The 22,891-nt window shown below is 45.2% G+C and overlaps 1 protein-coding gene across 1 annotated transcript; it reads left to right on the top strand.

Moving 5' to 3' along the window:
* Nucleotides 1-1,937: 1,937 nt before the first annotated feature.
* NOD1 (nucleotide binding oligomerization domain containing 1) lies at nucleotides 1,938-20,996 on the top strand (the record flags this gene model as incomplete). Its single annotated transcript, XM_084280383.1, has 11 exons — nucleotides 1,938-2,153; nucleotides 4,050-4,224; nucleotides 5,482-7,285; nucleotides 9,265-9,348; nucleotides 10,413-10,496; nucleotides 11,967-12,050; nucleotides 14,095-14,178; nucleotides 16,249-16,332; nucleotides 16,983-17,066; nucleotides 19,083-19,166; nucleotides 20,575-20,996. 11 exons carry the CDS (start codon nucleotides 1,938-1,940, stop codon nucleotides 20,645-20,647), a joined length of 2,856 nt encoding a protein of 951 aa, XP_084136509.1. The 3' UTR covers nucleotides 20,648-20,996.
* Nucleotides 20,997-22,891: the final 1,895 nt, after the last annotated feature.

Here is a 22,891-nt window from a genome sequence, read left to right as displayed (position 1 = left end):
GGCAGGGCTCAGTTATGGCTTGTCAGGGAAGCGCTGGAGAGCTTCTGGAAAGATTGCCAGCTCTGTAAGCGTCTTGGGAAACTCAGAGTTTTGTAGCAGCAGCAGCAGAGCTGGCACCTTTACAGAACTGCTGAAGAAGGGCTTTGTGTTTTGTTTTTATTAATATGACTGTAATCGGAATCTAAGAACGTTCTTCCAAATACCTGCTGACCTGCTGAAGCAACAGAAGGCTTTACCTGTTACTGGAGGGTGCCGGCGATTTGCATCCACCATGCAAATCCTCACTCTCTGTGTGGAGGTGATTTGGTTGTGATCTTGCAGAGAAACTGGGCTTCTGCGTGGGGAATCGGATGTGCAGGGTTCATACCGAAAGGAACTTGCTGGGTTGTAATTACAGTGTCACTTCGTGCCTGCTCTGCAGCGTGGCAGCGGATTCCTGTTGCCTTACACCTGGCAAAGAGCAGTTAATGGCCATCTAAAAAGAGTTCTCAAGAGCTGGTATAGAGAACATGGGCGTATGCAGCATATGTATCTGTAGACAGCAGACATTCCTGGTGAAGAGGATGGTTTCTAAACAACATCTCTACAGCAGTGAGAGGGTTTCCTGAGCCTACAGCTGTCTGAGTAAGTGATCACACTGTGTCTCTAGGCGTACGTACAGGGGGCCGAGGTCAGGCACTCGAGGCTAAGGGGTTTGCACAGGCATTGAATGACTGCAAGCTGTATTGTGTGCAATCTCTTGATTTTATGAGGATGGAGGTGGGTTGGACGCCCAGTGCAACAGTGAGTATAAATTTTGATGCTGTCTTCCAGGCCTAGTTCCTCATGTGGGGAAAGAGCCTGTGAGTTCAGTTATTCCGTGCAATTCCTGTTCAAGGAGAGGTCCAACTTTTCTGTGCGGATTGATAGAGATGGGACCTTGTGTATTTGCAATTCATTTATTTCAGTTCTTTCTGTAGCATTATTTTTCAGACTCTGACACACTGTATTTTTAACTTTTATGGTTACTCACCCAAATTTGATAAGATTAACCAAATTAAACCAATCCTATGATATTTTCACTCTTTTCCACACTGTCTGAACCAATAGCTTTGGGAAATGTGAGTGGTCTGTGCCCTGAAGTGATGTATTAGCATTGAAATCTATAGCAGAATTTTCACTGTTCGCAGCGTTTTACTCCTGTCTGTCTTAACCCAACATCTGATCAGTGGTTTTCCCACAGCCTCACTATTGCCTCTCAAACCAGGTGCTCTGAAGCTGAGCACTTTTATCCTAGTTTACCTAAACCTGACTCAGAGTTCACAAGGCCTAGCTTACAGGGACAGTTATCATATTGGCAACACTTTATACAGGGTCTGTTGCTGTAACAAGGAGAAAGCAAAGTGAATTGCTACTGTAAGTTAATTCCCTCTACAAAATTAATTGCTGTGAAATATAATTTTATTCTGTTTATTTCCTTGTCCAGATATGTTTGGCCAGATGCCCTGCTTTGTCTTCTGAAACATGAAAAGCTAATAAAAAAATATTAAATTATGCACTAAGAACAGACAGTTAATAAGGCAGATGCCAGTGGTGGTGTTTGAGGCAGGCTACAGTAAAGTACTGGTATTGGAGGAGAGACTGACATCAGTACACAATTTTCTTTCAAAACCTGAACAAATAAATGGAAGTATCTGAGGAGAAAATCAGAATTTTTCCTTAATAAGGCTGGCTGAGATACTACATGGGGGAACTATTCTTTGACGTCTAATTGAAGGGTATATCTGCATGGGATAAGGTTTTTAATTGAGGTTCTATACAACTACTTTTTACAGGCTTGGTAATGTGAAGGGCAGGTTGCCTGTTTCCCCAAAGTGAACTCCAAGCTGCCTTCTCACTGCGCACGGACAGTTGGTCAAAGATGAGGCTAGGCCGAGCAGCTTCTTGCTATCTCAACTATGGCAGGCCAACTTTGTGCTGACTGGAAGATTTCTGTGAAGAAAACTCCAGGGGCACATCCTCCCTCCTTCATTGCTTTGCTGAAGGTGTACCGGGAGCTTCTGGTCAGCAGGATCCGAAACACGCAGTGTTTGATTGACAACTTGGTTAAGAACGACTACTTCACCAATGAAGATGCAGAGATTGTTGTCCAATTTCCAACTCAAGCAGACAAGGTATGTTTTTGATTTTATTTCATTTCACTAGCCAGCATAAGCTTTTTGTTACCTGGTTTTATGGGCTTACCCAGCAACTTTTACATCTAGTGTCTTTGTTATTTTGGTGTCTCCCCACTCCATTCCTTCTGGACGGATGCCTCCAGCACATCTCATTCCAGCATGGCTGGTGCTGCTTAGCAGGGTGATAATTGCTGTTCTGTTGTCCCCACCTCCCCGTAGCATGGTCCTCTGGTAAGGAGGTGACCACAGTGGCTCCTAGAATGGAGCTTGCTAGACACAAGCCTCTGTTACTATGCAGAGTATTGCAAGGAAGAACTACTTCAGGATGCTGTGGGACAGATCATTCTGATTTAGAGGACGAGAGAGAAGAAATTAAGTATTATTTTACATCAGGAAGACCTCCCCTTCTTTTTAAACACTGATGTCCATTGTAAATGTTTTCACGGAAAACTGATATATCCTGGTCCGTTTGGGTTTTGGATTCATCTTTGGACAACAGTAACAAAAATTATTTCCTGGTCTTTGGATAGAAGATGATTATCACATGTATCCTTGCACCATGACTTGAAACAAACTCCTGATCTGTTTCCCTGACCAGCCAGTCATGCAGCTCCAGAACAGTATCACAATTAGAGGCAGGCAACCCATAAAAAATTCAGAGACCTTGGACTTCACTAACGGTGCAGATTTTCATAAAATAGTAATTCTTATGGGCAAGTTGAAATGGTGACACAGGGCTCGCTCTGTGCATAGGGTCCAAGCTGGGTAAATGTGCACCATGTGACCCTCTCCATTTCTTACTGTTCAGCATAGTGTATGTGACTGTTGTAACAAAGCTGGGGGGTTCAGCATAGTGTACGTGACTGTTGTAACAAAGCTGGGGGGAAGGCCATCCATCAGGAGTCTAAGCAGAGAGAGAGAGCAGGCCACAACAGTAAGTCAAATGGACTCTGTGGGAGCTTCTCTGGAAGGCATGAAATTGCTTTTTAAAGCATACAAATTGCCAAAAAAACCCCATGTTTTTGCTGTGCTCTATATACCTCACTCTGCTTTAAGCTCACAAGATACCAAGGTCTCTAGAAACTATTCTCTGGTTTATAATTGAGTTCTTCATTCATTTCCAGCAAGAAGAGGATCCAGAGATTCAAAACGGGCCTGTAAATGATTGTGCTGTCTTGCAGAGGGTTTCATACTAGGGCTGCCCTGTGCTGCTTGCACAGAGATCGGGCTCTGCCTTGACTTTAGAGGTGATGCTGAGCCCTTGAGCTGCTCCAGCTGCTGCTTGGTTCCATTAGTTTTAGTAACAGCTGCTGGGAAGGAGTGTGTTGTACCGAGACAGCCTGTGGAACCGAGCTGCTGCGTTAAAAGGGAGAGCTGTAGGGTTTTGGTTCTGCATTAAGATCCAGAGAGACATTCTGCCTACCCCTGCTCTGGCTCTGTCTGGGTCCCGAGGTAAATCTAAATGGGACTGAAATATTTACAAACCACAAGGTGAGCTTAGGACACAGAGAAACCACTTGTTTCTTTCTTATTTTAACCAGCATGGGATTTAAAATTTTCTGTCTAGCCAGGCTGAGGAAATCCTTTGGGTTCCCTACTGAAGAGCAGCAGTATTTTTCCATTTTGTCTGTGGTTAGCATAAGGAGTTAGCTACAAGTTCAGACCTTAACTTGGCAGAGTCAACTGTCTTGCAACATCCAAAGACAGATAGAAAGTCAGCTTTGTGGTGGTTCAAATTCAGAGCTAGATTTTGAATTCAAGTTTCTGAGGCAGTAGTTCTGATTTTGGTGCTGCTCTTAATTCCAGTTTTAAGAAGGGAGCCCGCAGCAGTCTGCACGTGTCGCTGCGATAAGACGCTGTGCATGGACCATCTTTCACGTGATGTTCTTTCAGGTTCGCAAAATTCTAGACTTGGTTCAGAGCAAGGGGGAGGAAGTCTCGGAGTATTTCATCCATGTCCTGCAGAAAGTCACAGATGCTTACTATGAACTTCAGCCTTGGCTGGAGGAAATCGGTTACGAGCCTTCGGAGAGTATTTCTGGTAAACCTGTGGTAAATACAGATCCAGGTAAGGTCCTGCATTTGCATCCCTTTCCTTTCAGAACTACCCTTACTTAAGAACTATCCTCAACTTAGGAAGCTTTAACCAAGTGCTGTGAGAGTAAGAGAGCCCAGGCAGGCACGTCCAGGGGTAATAAATGCACACATGCTGTGCTGGCTAGCAGTGGGAGCCAGATAATTAAAAGGGATGCTGTACAACACAACAGTCATGTTGATGTATTATATCCTGTTTTGCTAACGTCAAGCTCTTTCTGCGTTTGTTTGTGGAGATGTCACGTAATGGCGTAACCACCTTGTGCCAGCTGTAGTATTTTCTAGGCCTCTGCTACAATTTATTAGCAACACTGTGATATTTTGGCAATGGAATAGCCAGTATTTCATGAGAGGACAGTCAAGCAGTGAGGCGGGTTGCCAAAAGAGGCTGTGCAGTGTCCATACTTGGTGGTTTTTGAGATCCAACTAGATAAAGCCCAAGTAACCTCATCTGATCTCATAAATGACCCTGTTCTGAGAAGGAAGTTGGACAAGAGACTTTCAGAAGTACCTCCCAACCTGAATTATTCTATGATCCTAAACGATGAGTTATACCAAAAGTCAGAGTTAAACTATTGCACAAATAAATTCTTTCCTCTTGAGAGGTTTTTCATACTATATAAATACAGGAATTACTTTGCCCCCATCTGAAGCAAAGTATCTGTTACAGCAGAAGCACAAGCTGACATTGCACAATAACTGAGACTCTCTTTTTTGTTCTTGTTGTCACCTTAAAAAAAAAAAAAAGATGCCCCCAGTTGCTAAAATGCATGCCTTCTATTTAAAATAATAAAAATTACCAGACAAATTAGGAAAGTATAACCACCTACCTGATAGAAACTGCAGGTAGAATATAAATATAGTGAATAGGCGGATGCCAAAGCTCATCAGTGACCGCCAACCCTTGCAGAGAGTAAAACAGTCTTTAACAAAAGGTCAGGGGCTTGGCTTTGAGCCTCAGCTGAAAGACAGCAGCCCCTTAAAGCCATACAGTGTCAGTAATGGCTTTCAGGAAATGGTGGCTCACATGTTACCTCTTTCATTAGCACCTGAACTTCCCAGGAGAACAGTGAGGACAGCACAGATAAATAGAAGTGATCTGTCAAAGAATCGATTTTACATAAGATATGCTTTAGTTTATTACTCCCTCTCAGTTCCCAAAGGGGTGGGTCATTGCATACAGGGGCCTTTTAGTAATAGTCTTTTTAATAATAGTTCACTCTCTTTTTAGTTAGCAGGTATTGCCAGAAACTCAGATATGAATTGGGACGGGACTCCAAGTTTGTTATGTCATATGCTCAGAGGGAAGAGATGCTGCTTGAAGAAATCTACTCTAAAAGTATTATGGAGCTGGTCAGTTTTACCAACGAGAGTCTAGGCGAAGTGTGTCAGCTGGAAGCCCTTTTTGATGATGCACTTGGGCTAATTAATGAAGATGGAGAGACTATTTATGTCTTTGGTGATGCAGGAATTGGAAAATCCATCTTGCTGCAGAAGATACAAAGCCTTTGGGCCAGGAAAGAATTGGACATAGGAGCCAAATTTTTCTTCCGTTTCCCATGCAGGATGTTTAGTTGCTTTAAGGAAGATGAAGCCATATGTTTGAAAGACCTACTCTTCAAATATAATTGCTACCCAGACCAGGACCCCGCAGAGGTGTTCCATCACATCTTGCAATTCCCTCATACAGTCCTTTTCACGTTTGATGGCTTCGATGAGATCTATTCCAACTTTGATCTCAGCAGTATTCCTGAGATCTGTTCACCCAATGAACCCATCCACCCCCTGGTGCTGCTGGTAAGCCTTCTCAAAGGAAAGCTTCTCAAGGGATCCAAGAAAATTCTTACAGCAAGGACAGGAACTGAGATCCAGAGAAACATCATTAGAAAGAAGGTATTGCTCCGTGGCTTTTCCAGCAATAACCTGAAGGAATACACTGCCATGGTTTTCAAAGATGAGGGGCAAAGAACGCTGGTATTGAACCACTTGGAAGCTAACCCCAACCTCTGCAGTTTGTGTTCAGTGCCTTTATTTTGTTGGATTATCTTTAAATGCTATGAACACTTCCATTCCATGTTTGACAGCCACGAGCTTCCAGATTGTTCTGTTACATTGACAGATGTATTTTTGCTCATGATTGAAGTCCATCTGAACAGATCTCTGAAAACAAGTTTGCTGAAGAACAACGTCAGGAGCCAAGCAGAGATGTTCAAATCAAGAAAGGAAACTCTTCTAGCTTTGGGTAAAATGGCATACAAAGGAATGGAGAACTCCTTCTTTATCTTTGAGCAGGAGGAGGTCTCATCAGCAAAGATCTCTGAAGAAGATTTGCAGTTGGGCTTTCTCAGGACAGTCAAAGGTTACAGTGGCTATGACGATCAGTCCACTTACGAGTTCCTGCACTTAACCCTTCAGTCTTTTTTCACAGCTTTGTTCCTGGTTATTGACGAGAAAGTGGGTGCCAGGGAGTTACTTCAGTTTTTCAATGAATGTTCTCACACTGAGATTGCCCAGCCTATTTGCCTTCGTATTCCTTGGTTGAAGAAACAGCTAGCAGGGGAGGATCCTTTCCGAAACAATGAACACTTTCATTTCACCAACCTGTTTCTCTGTGGCCTGCTTTCTAGATCCAAGCAGAAGCTCTTCAGACATCTAGTTTTGCCTGCAGTCATTAAGAGGAAGAGAAAGATGCTCATCACATACCTTGGGAAAAGCATGAAATCCCACCTGAGAGGCCTCACTCGGTCCAGGCTTTCAAACTACAATCAGATCCAGGTCCAGCCCAACTTTGTTTGGATGCTGAGGTGCCTTTACGAGACTCAGAGCGAGAAAGTGGGCAAGTTGGCTGCCAAACACATGCGTGCCAATTACATCAAGCTCACCTACTGCAATGCCTACTCAGCTGACTGCAGTGCTATTTCCTTTGTTATGCATCACTTTCAGAAGCACCTGGCTCTGGAATTGGACAACAACAATATCAATGACTATGGAGTAAAAGAACTGCTACCTTGTTTCAGCAAGCTTGCAGTGATCAGGTAGGAGCCTGTGCAAGCAGGTCCTTGCTTATCCTTGTTTTGTGCCACAGACTGCTGGGCTGGAGGAAATGATCTCAAAAGTGGGGAAATTAGTTTCAGATCTTCTGAAATCTCTGTTCAGCCAGTCACGGGAGTAGGGACAAGCTGTGAATTTGGAAACCAAATGGAAAGGGTTATAAGAAGTCCTTAGAAACTGGGACTGTTTAAAGCTGTAGTTAGCTCTGTCTCAAACTCTTTTGTCTCAAAAAATTATTTTTATGGGTAAAAGTGCTTATGAGAAAAGAAAGAAAACTTCACTGATTCGTCCTTTATCTGAAAATTGCCTGAGCCTGTCTCTGCCCTTCTTCATACCAGTTAAAAGACAATCTACTAGTAGCAATAACCCTTGATCAAAACCTCTGAATTCCTTGCTTTGACATCCTGCCAAGATGTTTGGCTCTCACAGAACAAAAGCTAACAGATGTAGTAGTCCAAGAAGAGATGTAGTTGAAGTCTTTAGATGTGTTGTTTCCTTGAGGTAATGTGGCGAAAGGACACAGCTTCTTGGGATCAAGGAGACCTAACTCCATCTCTAACATCACAGGCCACACTGTTGCACCTCCAGTCCTTTGAGCCATGTAGCTATAACTTATTTGTCCAAACATTTATGTGCAGAAAACCAGGAACTCCAAGTAGATCTTTTTTTAAGCTTATTCAGCCTCATGAGATTATTTTATTTTATTATTTTTTATAAATAGATTTATACCTCCTGGTTGGCTGTGCTCTACCTTGTTTTCCTCTAGGACTAACTCAAAGCAAGCGACTCTTGTTTATCCAAGTTAGCTGCAAGTCAACTAACCCCCCAAGAGAAAGCAGTAGGGAAACTTGGGGGAAAATGCATAAGTATGTAAGACAAAGCAAAGAAGAAAAGGACAGACTTCCATTCTTTATGCCACACACAGCATGATCTTAACACCATCCCCAGCACCAAAACAGTCCATCAGGTTGCCTCTGTGTCTTTATGGCTCTCCTGATGTTAGGACTTTGATTTCTGGTGACCAGCTTCTGCAGGTCAGGAAATGTTATTTCTAACACCTTAACCACCCCCTTTCAAAGAAACAGACTCTTCTGATCTGTAGGTATTGGCTCTGATTTCTCCTGTGTGCTAGTCTGTTCCAAAGTGACCAGGCTACTAACTAGCAAGAGCTGGGAAGGCTGTTGGTGATAAGGGACTCTCAGCAGCGAATGTTTGCCTTCAGAGTTTGGGTAAAGTTTTCATGGGGACAAAAAGTTTTCATGGGGACAGCTTTACCCAGAAAATGTGATTCATCAGGATTGGAATGCTTCACGGGAACCTGTCATTTAGGCAAAGTGAAAAAAACTCAAGGTGTTTAAAAAAACCCAACAAACAAAACCCACTGAAAAGAAGCATTTTGATTCTGTGAATTGCTGATCTTGACTTGTTTCATGTCTAGTTGAAACAATAAAATTAGAAACATCTAGCACACCCATGGGACTGCAGTTGGGTTTCCTGGCCAAGGCTTTTCACAGCCTTTGTTCGCTGAAGCCTGAAGGTGTTGTGACTTTCAAGATGCCTGGTGTTTGCTAGGTACTGGGAGGGAAGGTTGCAAGAAGAGTAGTTTGGAAAGCTTGCTTTCACTTGGGTGTCAAGCAGAATTTCTGCAATCACAGTAAGCCTGGAGGAGGATGAGGTGTTTTTGTCTGGTTTCTGACTTACTGCATTTTCTTGTTTGCAGTTCTGTGGACAGCTTCTAGAGCATTACCTTGGAGATCTGGGGCTTTTTGTTTTCTATGTTTCTCTGAAGGGGGCCATTTGAACCTGAGCCTGCATTTCCCTTAATGGCTTTTAATATGTGGCATAAGGACCTGTCAGCAAGTCAGAGGGAAATGCACAGAGCTCCAGTCGTTTGCAGGCCATGGGCGATGGACACTTGCAATCTGCATCCATTCAAATCTTCCTTTCTTTCCTTTCATTCCAGGCTCAGTGTAAATCAGGTCACAGATCACGGAGCGAGGATCTTGTATGAGGAGCTCTCCAAGTACCAAATCGTGACTTACTTGGGGTGTGTATCCACCAGGAGCAAAGCACTAGATGCTGATAAAATAACACTGCAGTGCTGACAGCACTGGCAGAGCAAAGGTGGGGTGGAAACCACACTTAACCTCCTCCTTTGCTGAACATAAGCAAAGCGGCAGGTTGTGTCAGAAATAACTCAGCTGCCATCCTGCAACAGTTGACTGGGGAAAGGGCTCTGCTTCCTCTCCCATTGCTCTGCCTCACAGCACGGCCTCCCACTGGCATCCAGCCCTTCCCTGACACGGTGCAGACCACCGTCAGGTTACTGAACTGTGCAGGCCTGAACAGCTTTATACCTAAAGCCTTCTGCTGGTGGTGGAGCAGGGAGAGAGAGCACGAGCAAGAGAGTGTGAGCTTTGTAGCTGCAGCCTGCTGTTTTCTCTGCTGCAAGCTGGTTTGTTTCAAGTATGCAAAGCAGATGCAGCTTGGAGGAGACTAGAATGAGAATCGTACGGTTTCAAGTGTCGTGTTCGTGGTACCAAATTCTTTAAGACTTTAATTAGTTCTTAATCAAGTCGAAGCTGGAAGGCATGTTAGCTCTGGCATCCTGCTCTTCGTTAAGTAGCTACATAAAACTGACTTATAGAAAAGTGAGCATGAATACCAAGAACCACCTCCTTCCTTCAGCGCCCTAAACTAAGGCCATCTGCTCAGGTATCTGTTCTTCAGTAATATTTGCAAGGGGATTTTATGACTTTTAGAGGACTAAAAATACGTTCTTCTGGTGTTTTCTGTTCTGACTTCTGGCAATATTGTTTCTGTACTAGCACAGGAATAAAGGGAAGCTTTGTTTGCTCGGGGAGACCGTTTATTTAAAGAACTATATAAATATTTCCCCATGATTTACAGTCTGGTCTCCTTGTATTTTCTATCTGGCCCTTCACAATATGAATTGTATATCAAAATAGAAATACAAGCTCTCATGAATGTGTACAAAGCCATATGAAAAAGATAGATGCTGTGTGTGCATTATAAACCATTCTGGCTGTATATATATTAAAGCAAGCACAGGAATAATCTATTTTTACCAATGTGATTTTTTTCTTTAAGCTTGTACAACAACCAAATCACTGATGTTGGAGCCAAATACGTTGCAAAGCTAATTGAAGAGTGTTCAAGCCTTGAATACGTTAAGTATGTTTGATTTATTATATTTTTTTCTTCTCTAATGAGCATAAAGCAACTTGAAATGGGTGAAATGCGGGGGGAGGAACCTCAAAAATATGTTTCAAATAAAATATAGCTTAGGTTGGAGTAGTCTAGTGGTGAACAATGGCAAGTGAAACTCTAGTATCCATAGTCCTTATAGAATATAGTAGTAAGGAAAAGGAGAGCATGAGACGTGTTCTGTACCTAAATCCGGTCTGAGCATTTGAGTGTGGCTTCAGTGGGGCATGAACCCCACCGCCCCTTGCAGTGGGTGAAGTCCCTTGGATTTAGCACCAAGTTTCTTGCTATCTGGTCTTTTACTGTCCATTGCAATTAGGCTGTGCTGGTGTCATACCTCAACTCAGGAATTCCCCAAATTCACTTGGCAAATTGTTACCTTAATTCCTGGAACTTCCCCAGATACCAGTGCCTGGCCATGCACAACGCTGGTCTGACATAAAGGTAGATCATTAACCGATGGTTTAATTGTGATCATAGCAGAAAACAGAGTAATGTAAGCTGCTGTGTGTAGCAACCAGCAGCCAGGAGCTCTTGGGCTATAGTCCTAGTCCTTGTTCCACCACTAAATTGTTCTGAAATCCTGCACGAGCCACATCCTTCCCATTTGAAATATTTCCAGAGTTTTGAAACCCAAGTCACTTTGGTTCCTTCACTGCTTAGATTAAATAAGCAAAACACTGTCAAACTTCCACAAAAAAAGCCCGTTGGAAGATGGTTACTTTCAGGCTGTGTAGTAACCTCAGAGGTTATTTTGAGATAGAGTGTATGTTCACGTGTCTGAAGTCGGTTGAACAAGCCAGATTTACTTCATGTAAATACAGTGGGTTAAGAGGTTTTTGGGTTTGGTTTGTTCTTTACATCAGTGTATATGCGACTGAGATTTATCTCTTCCTTGAAGTCCAGCTGTTTGATATCCCCATGTAGGCAAAAAAGAAAAGGTCTTCTGCAGAGTGCTGGCCAGAGACACTGCTGCACTGACCTGTGCTGCTACCTGTAGCCTGTGCTCAGCACAGAAAGACTTGAAACTATTCTGTTCCCTCTGGCATCATGAAACATGCTGCATGTAATTCAGGTACTCTGTAGCAACTGCTGATATTAGGATATGTATTGAAAACTAGGCAGGGGGCCTTGTCTTGAGGATCAGCTCCTAAAGCTCCTTTCTGACATGCTGAGCACCAAAAATCTTTACAGTAATGAATACGTCAGATTCAGAGGGCTGACGAGCAAAATATGTAACAGACAACATAAAATTGTGTCCCTTCATCAAAGGTCAAATGCCTGCAGCAGTTTTTTCACCCCAGGTTAATCTTTGATAAGTGTAGCTAGCCTTTTGAGTTACTTAGCCTGAGATACTTGTGTTGCTTTCTGAGCTGATGTTCTAATAACCACACAGTTGTGACCGACCTACCTCATCAATTTGTGTGTTTTGTGCAGAATAGGAGCAAACAAAATAACTAGTGAAGGAGGGAAGTGCCTTGCCCAGGCCATCCAGAAGAGCAAGACAATGTTTGAAATTGGGTAAGTTCCCAGCAGCGCTCAGGCCTGGGTCTTGCAAGGCACCTGTAAATCCCTTAGGATCATCCCTCCTTCCATTCTTACTGCCTTTCCTTCTGCCATTCCTTCCTCCCCACAGCAGCGTTAGAACAAAACTAGTGCAGAAGCACAACCACATGTTTTCCACTCAAAGAAAAGGGGGCTCCTTGCTTGTTCTCCAGTTCACACAGTGTTTGCTTTGGTGTTTTTTCACTGTTCTGACAGAATCTTAAAGGAGAAACAAGCTAACAAGATAGCCACCTTCCTCACAGTAACACAGCCAATCTAGAGATACTTTGTCATTTTTAGAAGTCTGGGTGGTTTGGTGACAGCTGGCAATGTACCTAGTTAATGAGTGTCATTGCTTTAATTGTCAGACCTTTTGCATCAAGTCCTGATAAAGTTGTGAGCTGGGAGAGTAAGAAGAAATTCCCATCATCCTGGTCTCTAGTCTGTCCCAGACTGGAGAATGTGCTATTATTGGAGAAAGGTCTGGATGTACTATAAACCTTTAATCCCTGTGCTCTTTCTCAGGACAGATGCTACACTTGAGGCCTTGGTGGGTTTTTTTTTTTTTTCCCTCTGGTTTCTCTTTCCATTTACAGGAGAATTCTTTTCTTTTTCTCTTTTTTTATTAAACTAACAGTGAAATCCACAGAATTAAAACCTCCAACTGGCCATTGTGACACTGTGATAACGTTTGGCCATATCACAATAACTCTGAAATATGAAAAGCAGAAAAATCAGGGTTTTGTCCTTTAATCTTGTTTTTCAATGCCATTTCATAAATATATAGCCAACAGTATGCACGCTTCTGTTGTCATATGGCTGGGTCTGCTGCGCTGTGCTTTTGGTACTTGCAGGGAAGGACTCCTCTTTTCTCCTGTGGAGAAAATAATCATTCCAAATGGATTTAGGATAGCTTGGGCAGAAGTGTTTAAACAGATACATTCAGCATTTACATAACAAACAGCATCGGGACTGAAGGACAAGGAAATTCTAGGGAACTTACTGGAAGTGGATGTGTTTAGATACCACAAAGCTCAATTGATTTTAAAAGAGCTGCCAACTAATTACCCAGCAAGCTGAGTGTGGCTCTGACTCATCACGCCATGATCCTTGTAAAAAAACCTCTTGTACCTCAGCAGAGGTGCTTTCAAGCTCATAATACAGGGTGTATTTTCAAAGTGCTTGGTCTGCCTAGAAAAGATTTGACCAGATACTGTTATTAAACATCAGTCAAATCTGCAAGAACCAAATCTCTGCAGCTTTTACCACAGTACCTTCTCTTAACCCTTTGTGGTACCAAGGGTTGTTTTGCCATTGGAAACACCATTCCTTACATATGCATAGGAGAGCCCAGGGCCATACTGTCCCTGGGAGAATTCTGGTGAGAGAGGAGACACCAGTTGGGTGTAACACTGAAGGAATTGTAACTGTTCTACCAGACCTTTCTGAAGGACAGGGGGAGCTTGCAGAGCAGCTTGGTTCATAAAGTCCCCATTTGGGTGTGGGTCCCTGTCCACCTGGGGACTCTTTCCCAAGACCTCTGCTTCACACTGCCTAAAGGCCAGTCTGTGACCAACTGCGGCAGGGGCCTGGGGAGGAAATGCTGAGCAGGGAAATGGTGGGATTTAGGACTTGGTGTATTTCTCACAGCATCTCACTGTGCAGGGCTACGGGACTCCTTTACCCCGTAAGGGTACAGCGCTGCGGAGGGTTTGCTCAACGGAGTAAGGTGATCCCAAAAGCAGCCCTGCTGCAGCAGGCTGTCTTCTAGAGCTGCTGCTGTGCTGTGGCCTTAGGGTACTGGTGAGTCAGCAGAGGCTTGTGCTGCGGTGTGCAGGGAGTGGAACATGCCTGGCTTGGCAGGGAGGGGACCTGCCAGCTTTCTCAGGAGCCTGGAAGACCGTGAAGTATAGGGGGGTGGGAGGGACAAGGACGGGAGGGTAGAGAAAAAGGGAGGATGCGGTGCTGAGGGGCAGTAGGGCAGCATGCCTGATAACCCCTGGTTTCTTCTCTTCACCAGGATGTGGGGAAATCAAGTTGGAGATGAAGGAGCAAAGGCATTTGCAGAGGCCCTGAGGAACCACCCCAGGTTAACAAACGTGAGGTAAACCACGAGCAGAGCCAGGCAGCTCGGCATAGTGCTGGCGTTCCCATCACGCTTTGAAGGGATGACTCTTCCCACCAGGCGTTTGCTTGGAATGCCATCTGGTATTGCAGCCTTCACTGTGTCACCAACAGGCTCCTGGTGCGAACGAGAGGCCAAATTGAATCAAAAAAGCCCCGTGCAGCCATTAAGCAAGTTAAAAATGTTGCAGGGCTGGCATCCTTTCCTCTGCCTGCACCTCCTCCCCTCATGCCACACTGAGTTACTGGCATTTGTGAAAGCACATGGTCAGTGGGTGCCATTTTGATCAGGGAGCATGAGCAGAAGGATGCAGCAGCTGTCACAGAATCAGGCTCCTGGTGAGCTCAGTGCTCACAGTTTCCATTGTGAAGGTACAGCAGTTTTTACCAAAGTCATTTTTAGGTGATGAACTGTTTGAGTAGGGGCTGGGGGTCTCAAATTCAGGTTCATCCTGTACTCCAGTGGAGCTACAACACCACATATGCACTGCAAATGAGATGTAGCTCTCACCGGAGCTCAGCGATTCATCTCTAACTAGCCTTCTAGAAGCCACAGCATGGGTGAAGTTGGTAGCACAGCACGGGGAGAAGCTGGCAGTGTAAAGCAGCCCGTCCCCTGCCAGACTTTCAAATGCTGGCTGTGGAATTAAAGACGTGTATTGTGGCAGCTGCTGCTGCTTCGGAGACCCTCCAGGCAGCTGGAGCACTGGGTTCATGGTGATCCTTTCCTTTTGCCTCCCAGTTCCACTGGCCACCACGGTGAGGGAGCGGACAAGGCTCCTTGGTTTCCCCACAAGGTGGCACATGGCACTAGCTTCTCTAGAAACACGGGAGTTTGGGGATCTCTGGAGAGCTTATTGCTGCCACTTCGGATAGATCTGGGGATTTCAGAGCTGGTGCCTTGTCCTCCTTTCCGCGAGCGGATAGCCGGGCTTAAAAAATTAAAAGCTGAACAGGTGCAGTGACCTAGATATATTTACACTTAAAAGCTGTCTGAAATAGCCATCTTCCCGTAATTGCAGCATCCATCCAGACGCATCAGACTTGAAAGAAAACATTTGGAACCTGAATCAGAGCTGAGGGATCCTCAGAAGGGAACAAATCTGCTGATGAATGTGTTTGCAAAAATGAGGAGGAGTAACTGTGCTGGCTAGGGCTGGGCTTTGCTGGCACTGTGCAGGGTGAATCTTGCACTGCAGTTCGTTTCTTACCTTCCACTGGTTAGTCTTGCTTCACAATTTGAATTCAGAGTTAGCACCAGGGATAGGTTTATGCGAAGATTAAGGGAAGATAGTCTCTGCTACATCACTCTTCAAGCATTTGACTTTTTTAGGCCTAGTCACATTGGACTGAGAATACCTAGCTTCAGCTGAAGCTGGCAGGGACTTGTGCTAACATGTATTTGTGCTATTGCCCCACTTGATCACCCTTTGTACTTGGTTTTTTGAGACCACGAGCTATTTTCAGGCTCTGGCCTTGCTTTTGAGGTAGGAAATACCTTTTGAACTCTCAAAGCCTGGAACATAGCTTTAACTGGGTGATTTCACCACTGTCTTTTCAAAGACTGAAGGGCAGACTAAGAAATGTTTGTGGTTTGTAATGGAAAGCAGGCATTTACAAGCTCATCTCTCCATAGACAACAAAAGGTGTTGTGTTTGGAAGAAGAATGAGATATTCAGGCCGTCTGAAGGACTTAAAGGACAAAGTGCCCAGTTTCTACTGGGAGCTGGGATGACAAATGCATGTAAAAACCTGTGTACTACTAAGTACAGCTCTTTGTCCTTGTTAAAAGCCTTGACTGTAAAAGCACTGGGTGCAGCTCTGCTGTCAGTCCCACCAGCACAACGCACTGCCAGCAAACCTCAGGGCCTGCAGTCTGGCTGCAGCCTGTGAACTGTTCTTGCTTGTGCAAGTCATAAAAGACTCACTGGTTTGCAAAGTCTGAAACCCCCAAATGCTGGGAGAAAGACTGCCTGGGATCCTCGCTGGGGGTTGGCAGGGGCAGGGCCAGGCGGTGCCCTTTCTCACACCTTTGTGTCTTCCTCCACAGTCTGGCATTCAACGGCATCACGACAGAGGGAGGCAAAAGTATTGCTGAAGCCATGCGACACAACAACTCCGTGAAGATATTCTGGTAACCCACAGCGTGGTCTGCTTCCTGCTCCTGAGAAAGCAGCAGCAGCCTAGTTTTATTTCCTGCAGTCCCACTGCCGCTCCTCCTCTCCCCTCCTCCTCCTCCTCTCCCTCCCCTCATCCCCTGTGCTTTCACTACCAGCAAGCTGTAAGATGCATCCCTCTGGAAGAATGTGGGCAATGAGTCATCAGCAGGTGTCCTTTAGGATGCATTCCAGTGTCCCAGTGTCACCATTCGCTCTGCTCCCTCCATCCATCGTGCTTTCCCCATCTTCTCTTACTTCCATCATCTGAAGCCAAGTTCTTGGTCCTCAAATTTTGCACCTCTTGTTGTCTCAGTAGGTGTTGTCTCAACACCTCTACCTTTTTTCTCCACACCTCATCCACCTTTTAGACACTAAAACATCATGAGGAAGTATCAGGAGAACATTGCCCTGAGAAAGATCTGATACTCTTGTCTCTTTTACCTCCAGGGCTTCTGTTCAGCATCTCTTTGTGCCCAGCCTTTAGAAACTGCTCAGGGCAGGAACAGCACACCCTCCCTAATACCCCCCTTAGGCTGTCTAAAGCTAAGTCACAGACAAGCTGGAAAAACAAGGGACTGAAAAAACAGCGATAACATCCTGAGTGAACATTTTCTCTCCCACTTAGGCTGACTAAAAACGAGATGGACGATGAGGCAGCGATGAGTTTTGCAGAGATGCTGAAGGTCAACAAGAAGCTGGTGCATTTATGGTGAGTTACATTCCACAGCGGCACGGGCTCTTTGGCAGTCGCTGCATTAAAGCTTCACCTTCCAAGTCTATGTAGGTCACAGTGAGCTTTTTATGCATGGTCTGGATGCAGCTGACTGGTCCTAGACAGTTCTAATGGAAAGTTAATAAAGCTGCTGTCTGGCGTTTCGGACCTGCCTTCCTACCGGGCAAAGTTAAAGCTGTTTGCACGTTGTGGTGACTTTTGAACTGCTAATTGATTTCATCTCCCCTTAGGGGAACAGCCCCGGCCTCAAACACAAAAGTTTCAAAAAATACACAGGCAGACAGCTAGAACAGAATAACCTTGTTGTGATTCTTGCTATTTATTATCATGCTATGAAAGCAGCAAGCTCAACTCTTACTCTTCAGCCAAGACCCCACATGACAGACACTTAAATGTATGTCCCATCTGCCCAGTGTTCTCTTCAAGGGCTAGCACTTCCACTCATGCAAGGCACTCCTCTGTAAGACATAAATCCCCAGGAAACCCCGGGTTACTTCCAGCGATCACAAAGAGACTCGTTAAACTTCTAAGAAAACACAGCCTTGGCTGCTCTAATCCAGAGGTTCACAAGAATTTCTCTCTGGATGGGGTTGGGCAGATGTCAAACAAGTAGCTGTCCGTTTATGCCAAGCACTCAAGAGAACATCATAAACTGACTCCCTTTACAAGCTCCTACAAAGATTTTGCTAACCACATTCCAGCATTCCCTGTATTCCAGTAGCTCCCACCGCCTTAGGAAGTGTGCCTGTTGCCAGAGGTGCCAAGTACTTGTAGCCTCACTTGAAAGCAGTAGGAGCTCTGGTGCCCATCACCCTGAACATAAAAGGGGACAGATGGGTGGACTCGGTTTCTTTGCACATCTGTGGAGATGAGCAGTTTGGTTTGAATTCATAACAAAACTGTCCCCAAGCAAAGCAGACGTAGCAATCTAGGCCTGTGTCTTTACCATAGCTCATACTGCCCAGCAGGCACACTGATACCCTACTCTGTTGGCTGTACCAGTGGACACCTCCAAAAGGTTGTGACCCACGTAGGGAGTTGAACTTGAGGCAAAATCATGAGTGTTCTTCCAGTAGCTGAAAGAATCTACTGGATCCCTTTGCACTTTGATTCATATTGCCAAGTGCAGAAAGCCCTTTAATGGGAAAGTCTCCCTGCTCCCTTCCTTCCCTCTGTCCTCTAGGGATCATTCAATTTGTTCCAATTTCCGGCCTCATCCTGAATCCTGTGGGATTCATGCAGCCAGTCACATGGAATGGTACACACTATAGTAAGTACTGAACTAGGTAGGCTAGGCCCATGAGTATTTTTACAGCTTGTGCAGGTGAGGGGGCTTTGCTCATTTTCAGCTAGGGGGATGACCTGTAGGTTGGAGTAAGAGTTAGCTACTGCTTCATCAGCTGTGCTGCTTGAGGACCTTTTGTATCATTTCCCCTCCCTCAGCTCAGGTGAGACATCCTTTATTGCTGCTGAGGAGGCTTCACTGGAACTTGCACCAGCTCAAACCAGAGTCAAATTCAGTGCCTTATTTTTCAAAGAGTTTGCCAGTCTGATAAACAGGAGGAGAGGATTTGGCAACCTTTAGATCTTCACTGCTAAAACACTAGGCTCACACAGGTTCCGTACTCAGAATTTTCCAGATACTGCTTAGAAATGCCTCAGAGTGTCCTTAAAAAGAGAGCAGAGCTAAGAGTCCAAATTGCCTCTGGTATGCAGTTGTGCCAACAGTCCTTAGCAGAAATCTGTCAGCTCTGTATCTCCTGATTCCAACCACATGCAAGATTGTAAGGAGAAGACTCTGGGCTCTGCTTCTGGAAGTACACGTGGGGCATTTAACCAATACCATGTACCATCCTCACAGATACAGGTCACAACCACCTTCCTGTGGCAAACAGCCCCAGCTTTGCCCCTTGACCTTAAGCTGAGTGGAGCTTGTGCCTGTGCTGTAAATGAGCCTGCGTGTTCGTGTGACGTGAAGTGCTTTCCTTCTAGGCTTATCCAGAACCAAATTACAGCCAAGGGGGTGAAGTACCTCAGCGAAGCTCTCAAGGAGAACACTGCTATTAAAGAAGTCTGGTAACGATCCCTTCCTCAAAGGATCACTTTGTAACCTTTCTTTCCCTTTACAACACTTCTGGCATTACTGCTTTCCAGCCTAAAAACAAATTCAGCCTGGGTCTATGTGTCGCAGGGGGGTTCCAGCAGATAAAAAGCCCCTGTCACTGAACCCACACTGCCCTGGGTGTTGGGAACACCAAGCAGTCTTGTTAATTCACATCTGTCTGTACCAGAGATTTGCAGAACACACCTGTCTGCAGAACAGGTGCCTAACTTCACAGGCTGAGTTTTACTCTTCCCTATTTATTTTTAAACTTCTGAACACGCTCATGCTCTTCAGGACCTACATCCCAGTGAGTGGGGAGGTGGTTACATTTAATTAGCATTACTAATCTGCTTCATAGAATTTGTGCTCGGGTTTTCTTCGGGCGGCGCTCCAGACAGGCTGGAAGTGCCAAGCTACAAGCAGATTAACTTTTTGTAGGATTTGCTTGGTTTAGATTAGGTCGGCATCACGTGCGTGTTGTAAGGTGCAAGGCCAAACACCACATTCCTTCCCTCACCTCCCGGAGCTCAGGAGTCAATACAACTGTGCTGGGGTTTAGCATCACTGCTTTATTATTGAGCATGAGATTCATTTTTAAATATATGTATTTGTTTTAGTGGAAGAACACTGAATTCTTGCTTAGAAAGGTGGTGACTCATCATCTGACCAGTGGGATCCCCGGAGAGGTGGAAGAGATGCCTTCTTTGAAGGCCACTGGCAGCTTTCATCTACAGAAGAGGCAATTCCCACTTGAATCATACTGACTCTCCAGACTGAAATCTGCCTTTTAGGTCTCATCTGAATTTTCAGAGGGGTTCAATAACCCTGATAACTTAATGAGTCCAAGTGGTTTAACAGATTTTAACATTTCTGACAGCTGCACTTCACCCAGCCGCTAATTTTCCAGGGTGTAACTATCAGTGTAGATGAACTTCACGTAGCCAAACTCAAAAAATCTGACCCTAAGTCATTTCACATTGATAACTTAACAGAGTTGAGTGTCATGGAAGACACAAAATGCTCTGAAGACTGACTAAATGTCTGTGAACAAGCCCACTGCACGGTAAGAGTCTTTGTTGGCTCTGTGGTGCTCGTGTAAATGCAGGGGGCTGGGTACCCAGCACGGGTTTTGGTTCAGGGCAGTGTAGGTGTTGCCTCAGTTTCTCTTCCTGAAGCAGCAGCTCCGTTCCCTGTGTGCACAGTGGGAAGAGCAGTGCTGTGGCCGCCTGTCCGAGGCCCTTCCCAACCCCCTGCCCTTGAGAGCCACACCCCTCGCACGGCATGGCAAAGCTCTGGTCTCTGCTCCAAAACCTCTGCCAGCGGGAAGATGGGCAACAGGCACTACCTTGCTAGCTCACCCCTTTTATCTTTCCCCTCCAGTTTGAACGGGAACCTGATAAGTCAAGAAGAGGCCAAGGCTTTTGAAAAGGAAGAGCGCATCATTTGCTTTTGAATGAGGAGTTCCCCACTCCAGCAAGCATCCTGTTACAAAGGTTACTCCTACACTGGGACAGCAGAGCTCACAAAGGTGTGAAGCCGTGGGAGAGGGAGATAGAGGATTGGCTGCCTTTTTATGAACCTGCTGCCTCCACTCCAGCTCTTACCCTGCTGCTGTTCTTAACCCTTTTGGTGAGAGGGAAGTTGCCTGGTTAAATGATTGATGTTTGTACGGTGTTTTGAAGATGAAATGCAAAGAGTTAAAGACCAAATCCACTGGCATTTTGGTAACTGTGTTTAGATTTATTCTGTACACTGATGTAAATAATTTCTAAGTTATTTATATACATAAATATACACACAAGAACGGGTCCAATTTCCACAAACTCCACGAGCCTCCTGTATTATCTGCCTCTACAACTAAAACTGAACACTGGTGGCTTTACTGGAAGTAGAACCCATCTACAGTAGTTGCTTGGCACAGCTGTTTTCAACACAAATACCTTTCTCCTGCCTAGAAAATTAGGCCCTTATTTCTCCCCTGACTAGAGGCAGTGTTGTAGACACCATTGGGTTTTTTTTTTTCTGTAGGAGTTTGTTCTGTTGTTTTGGGGTGGGTATTTTAAGAAATGGATACACCAGGCTCAGATAACTTTCAATAACCTTTTTTTTTCCCCCATATTGAAGCCAATACATTTGCTTCTATACAACCAGGAGTCCCTTCTGCCATGGTTGTCAGAGCATAGAACTGGCGGTAAAAGGCTTTTGCTTAACATTTCCTGAGGGCTGCACAGAAAACCGCTGCCTCCTGTTTGCCCAGCGTTTGCTCTGGGGAGGGGGGGGTCTGGAGATAAATGTGAAATATTAATTAGCAGGCTCTGGATTGCCTTGGCTCCTGGCCTAGACGCCGTGCCACCCGCCTGGCTTCAGGGGGCAGAAAGGAGGACTGAAAATCAATTGCGTCAAGTAGAAAATCCCTTCTCCTGGCAACACGTAAGCAGAGGAGGATTCAGATTTGCTTGGAAAGCTTTTATTCTGTGTTTGAGTTAGTGCAGAGTGCAAGGCTGGGGGCAGGTAGTGATGATAAGGACCAGGAAAAATCCATTATCCCGCCCCAAATTAATTCACGTTTAGGGAGTGTAACTTTAGGTGTCCTTAAAAGAAATCAATTTGCAAAGGAGTGGGGTGTTTGATTAGGATTTTTTGTGTGCAGACTAGGCATGCTTTATAAAGGTAAATGCAATCTCTACCTCACAGCATATACAAGCAACCTAAAAGGGAACAACATGATCCATTTTCCTTCCTTCCTTCTCCCGTGTTACCACCTTCCCCAAAACTCTGAGAAACAATTCTCCAGTTGCTGTGTGACCCACATGGGTCTGTTAGGCTCGAAGAAGAACCTCCAGTTAAAATGCCAGACCAATGAGCCCTCACCTTCCCATCTCCCACACCTGCCCATAAAGCGAAGCATGAGAAAGGGCTCACTTTGTACATCAGTCCTTCTCCACTTCCTAGGTGGTAGCAGGTCTTTCCCAGATCCCAATTCCACCTACTCCCTTCAGCTCACCAAGGCATTTTAAAATACTTGAGCTTTACAGAAAAGCCACAGGAAAAAGAAACAAAGAGAAGAACAGTAACTTGATGTTGTTTTTTTTTCACTGGCTTTGCCTCCCTGACTATGGCACCAGCACTGAGTTTTCACAGGCAGGCAGCTGAGGCTTTGAGACCGTGCTGGCGGAGACCCAGCTGACTTAAACCGTTTCTGCACCTGGGCTGTTTGTTTCCTGAAGCAGAAGGGCACAGTTACAGGTGAGATGGATTTCACTTGCAAAAACATCTGCCAAAAGTCAAGGCCTTTAACAACACCTCGTGACTTTACCAAACCAGACACCCATGCACCTTGTCAGAGTACCCTTCCTCTCTCAGCCAGTGTTCAGGCTGCTCCTGGGGGTAACTGGGAGGCGAGGGCACGAGCTACAAAGTGTTGAAGTGACCAGGTTCAGGTAGGCAGTGGGACTTGAGAGGAGGGACGAGGCTTCAGAGGAGCATTAAGGCACGAGAGGTCATGGTGAGCGGGTTGGGGAATAAAAACTGTGCTGGCGGTCAGCTGGGGGCAAAAACTACAGGGAGGGATGTCCTGTGCCCTCCCTCGTACATCTGTGCTGACAGGGAGTCCTCTGGTGACTGCACCTGGAAGCAGCAGATTTTTGGAGGGCTGATGGTACCTCACCCACACACGGATAAAGGAACCCATGAAGGT

Source organism: Gallinula chloropus (genome assembly GCF_964237585.1).
Source record: "Gallinula chloropus genome assembly, chromosome: 2".
NCBI lineage: Eukaryota > Metazoa > Chordata > Aves > Gruiformes > Rallidae > Gallinula > Gallinula chloropus.
Note: the sequence above shows the minus strand (reverse complement) of the source record. Positions and strands in the feature narration are given on the sequence as shown.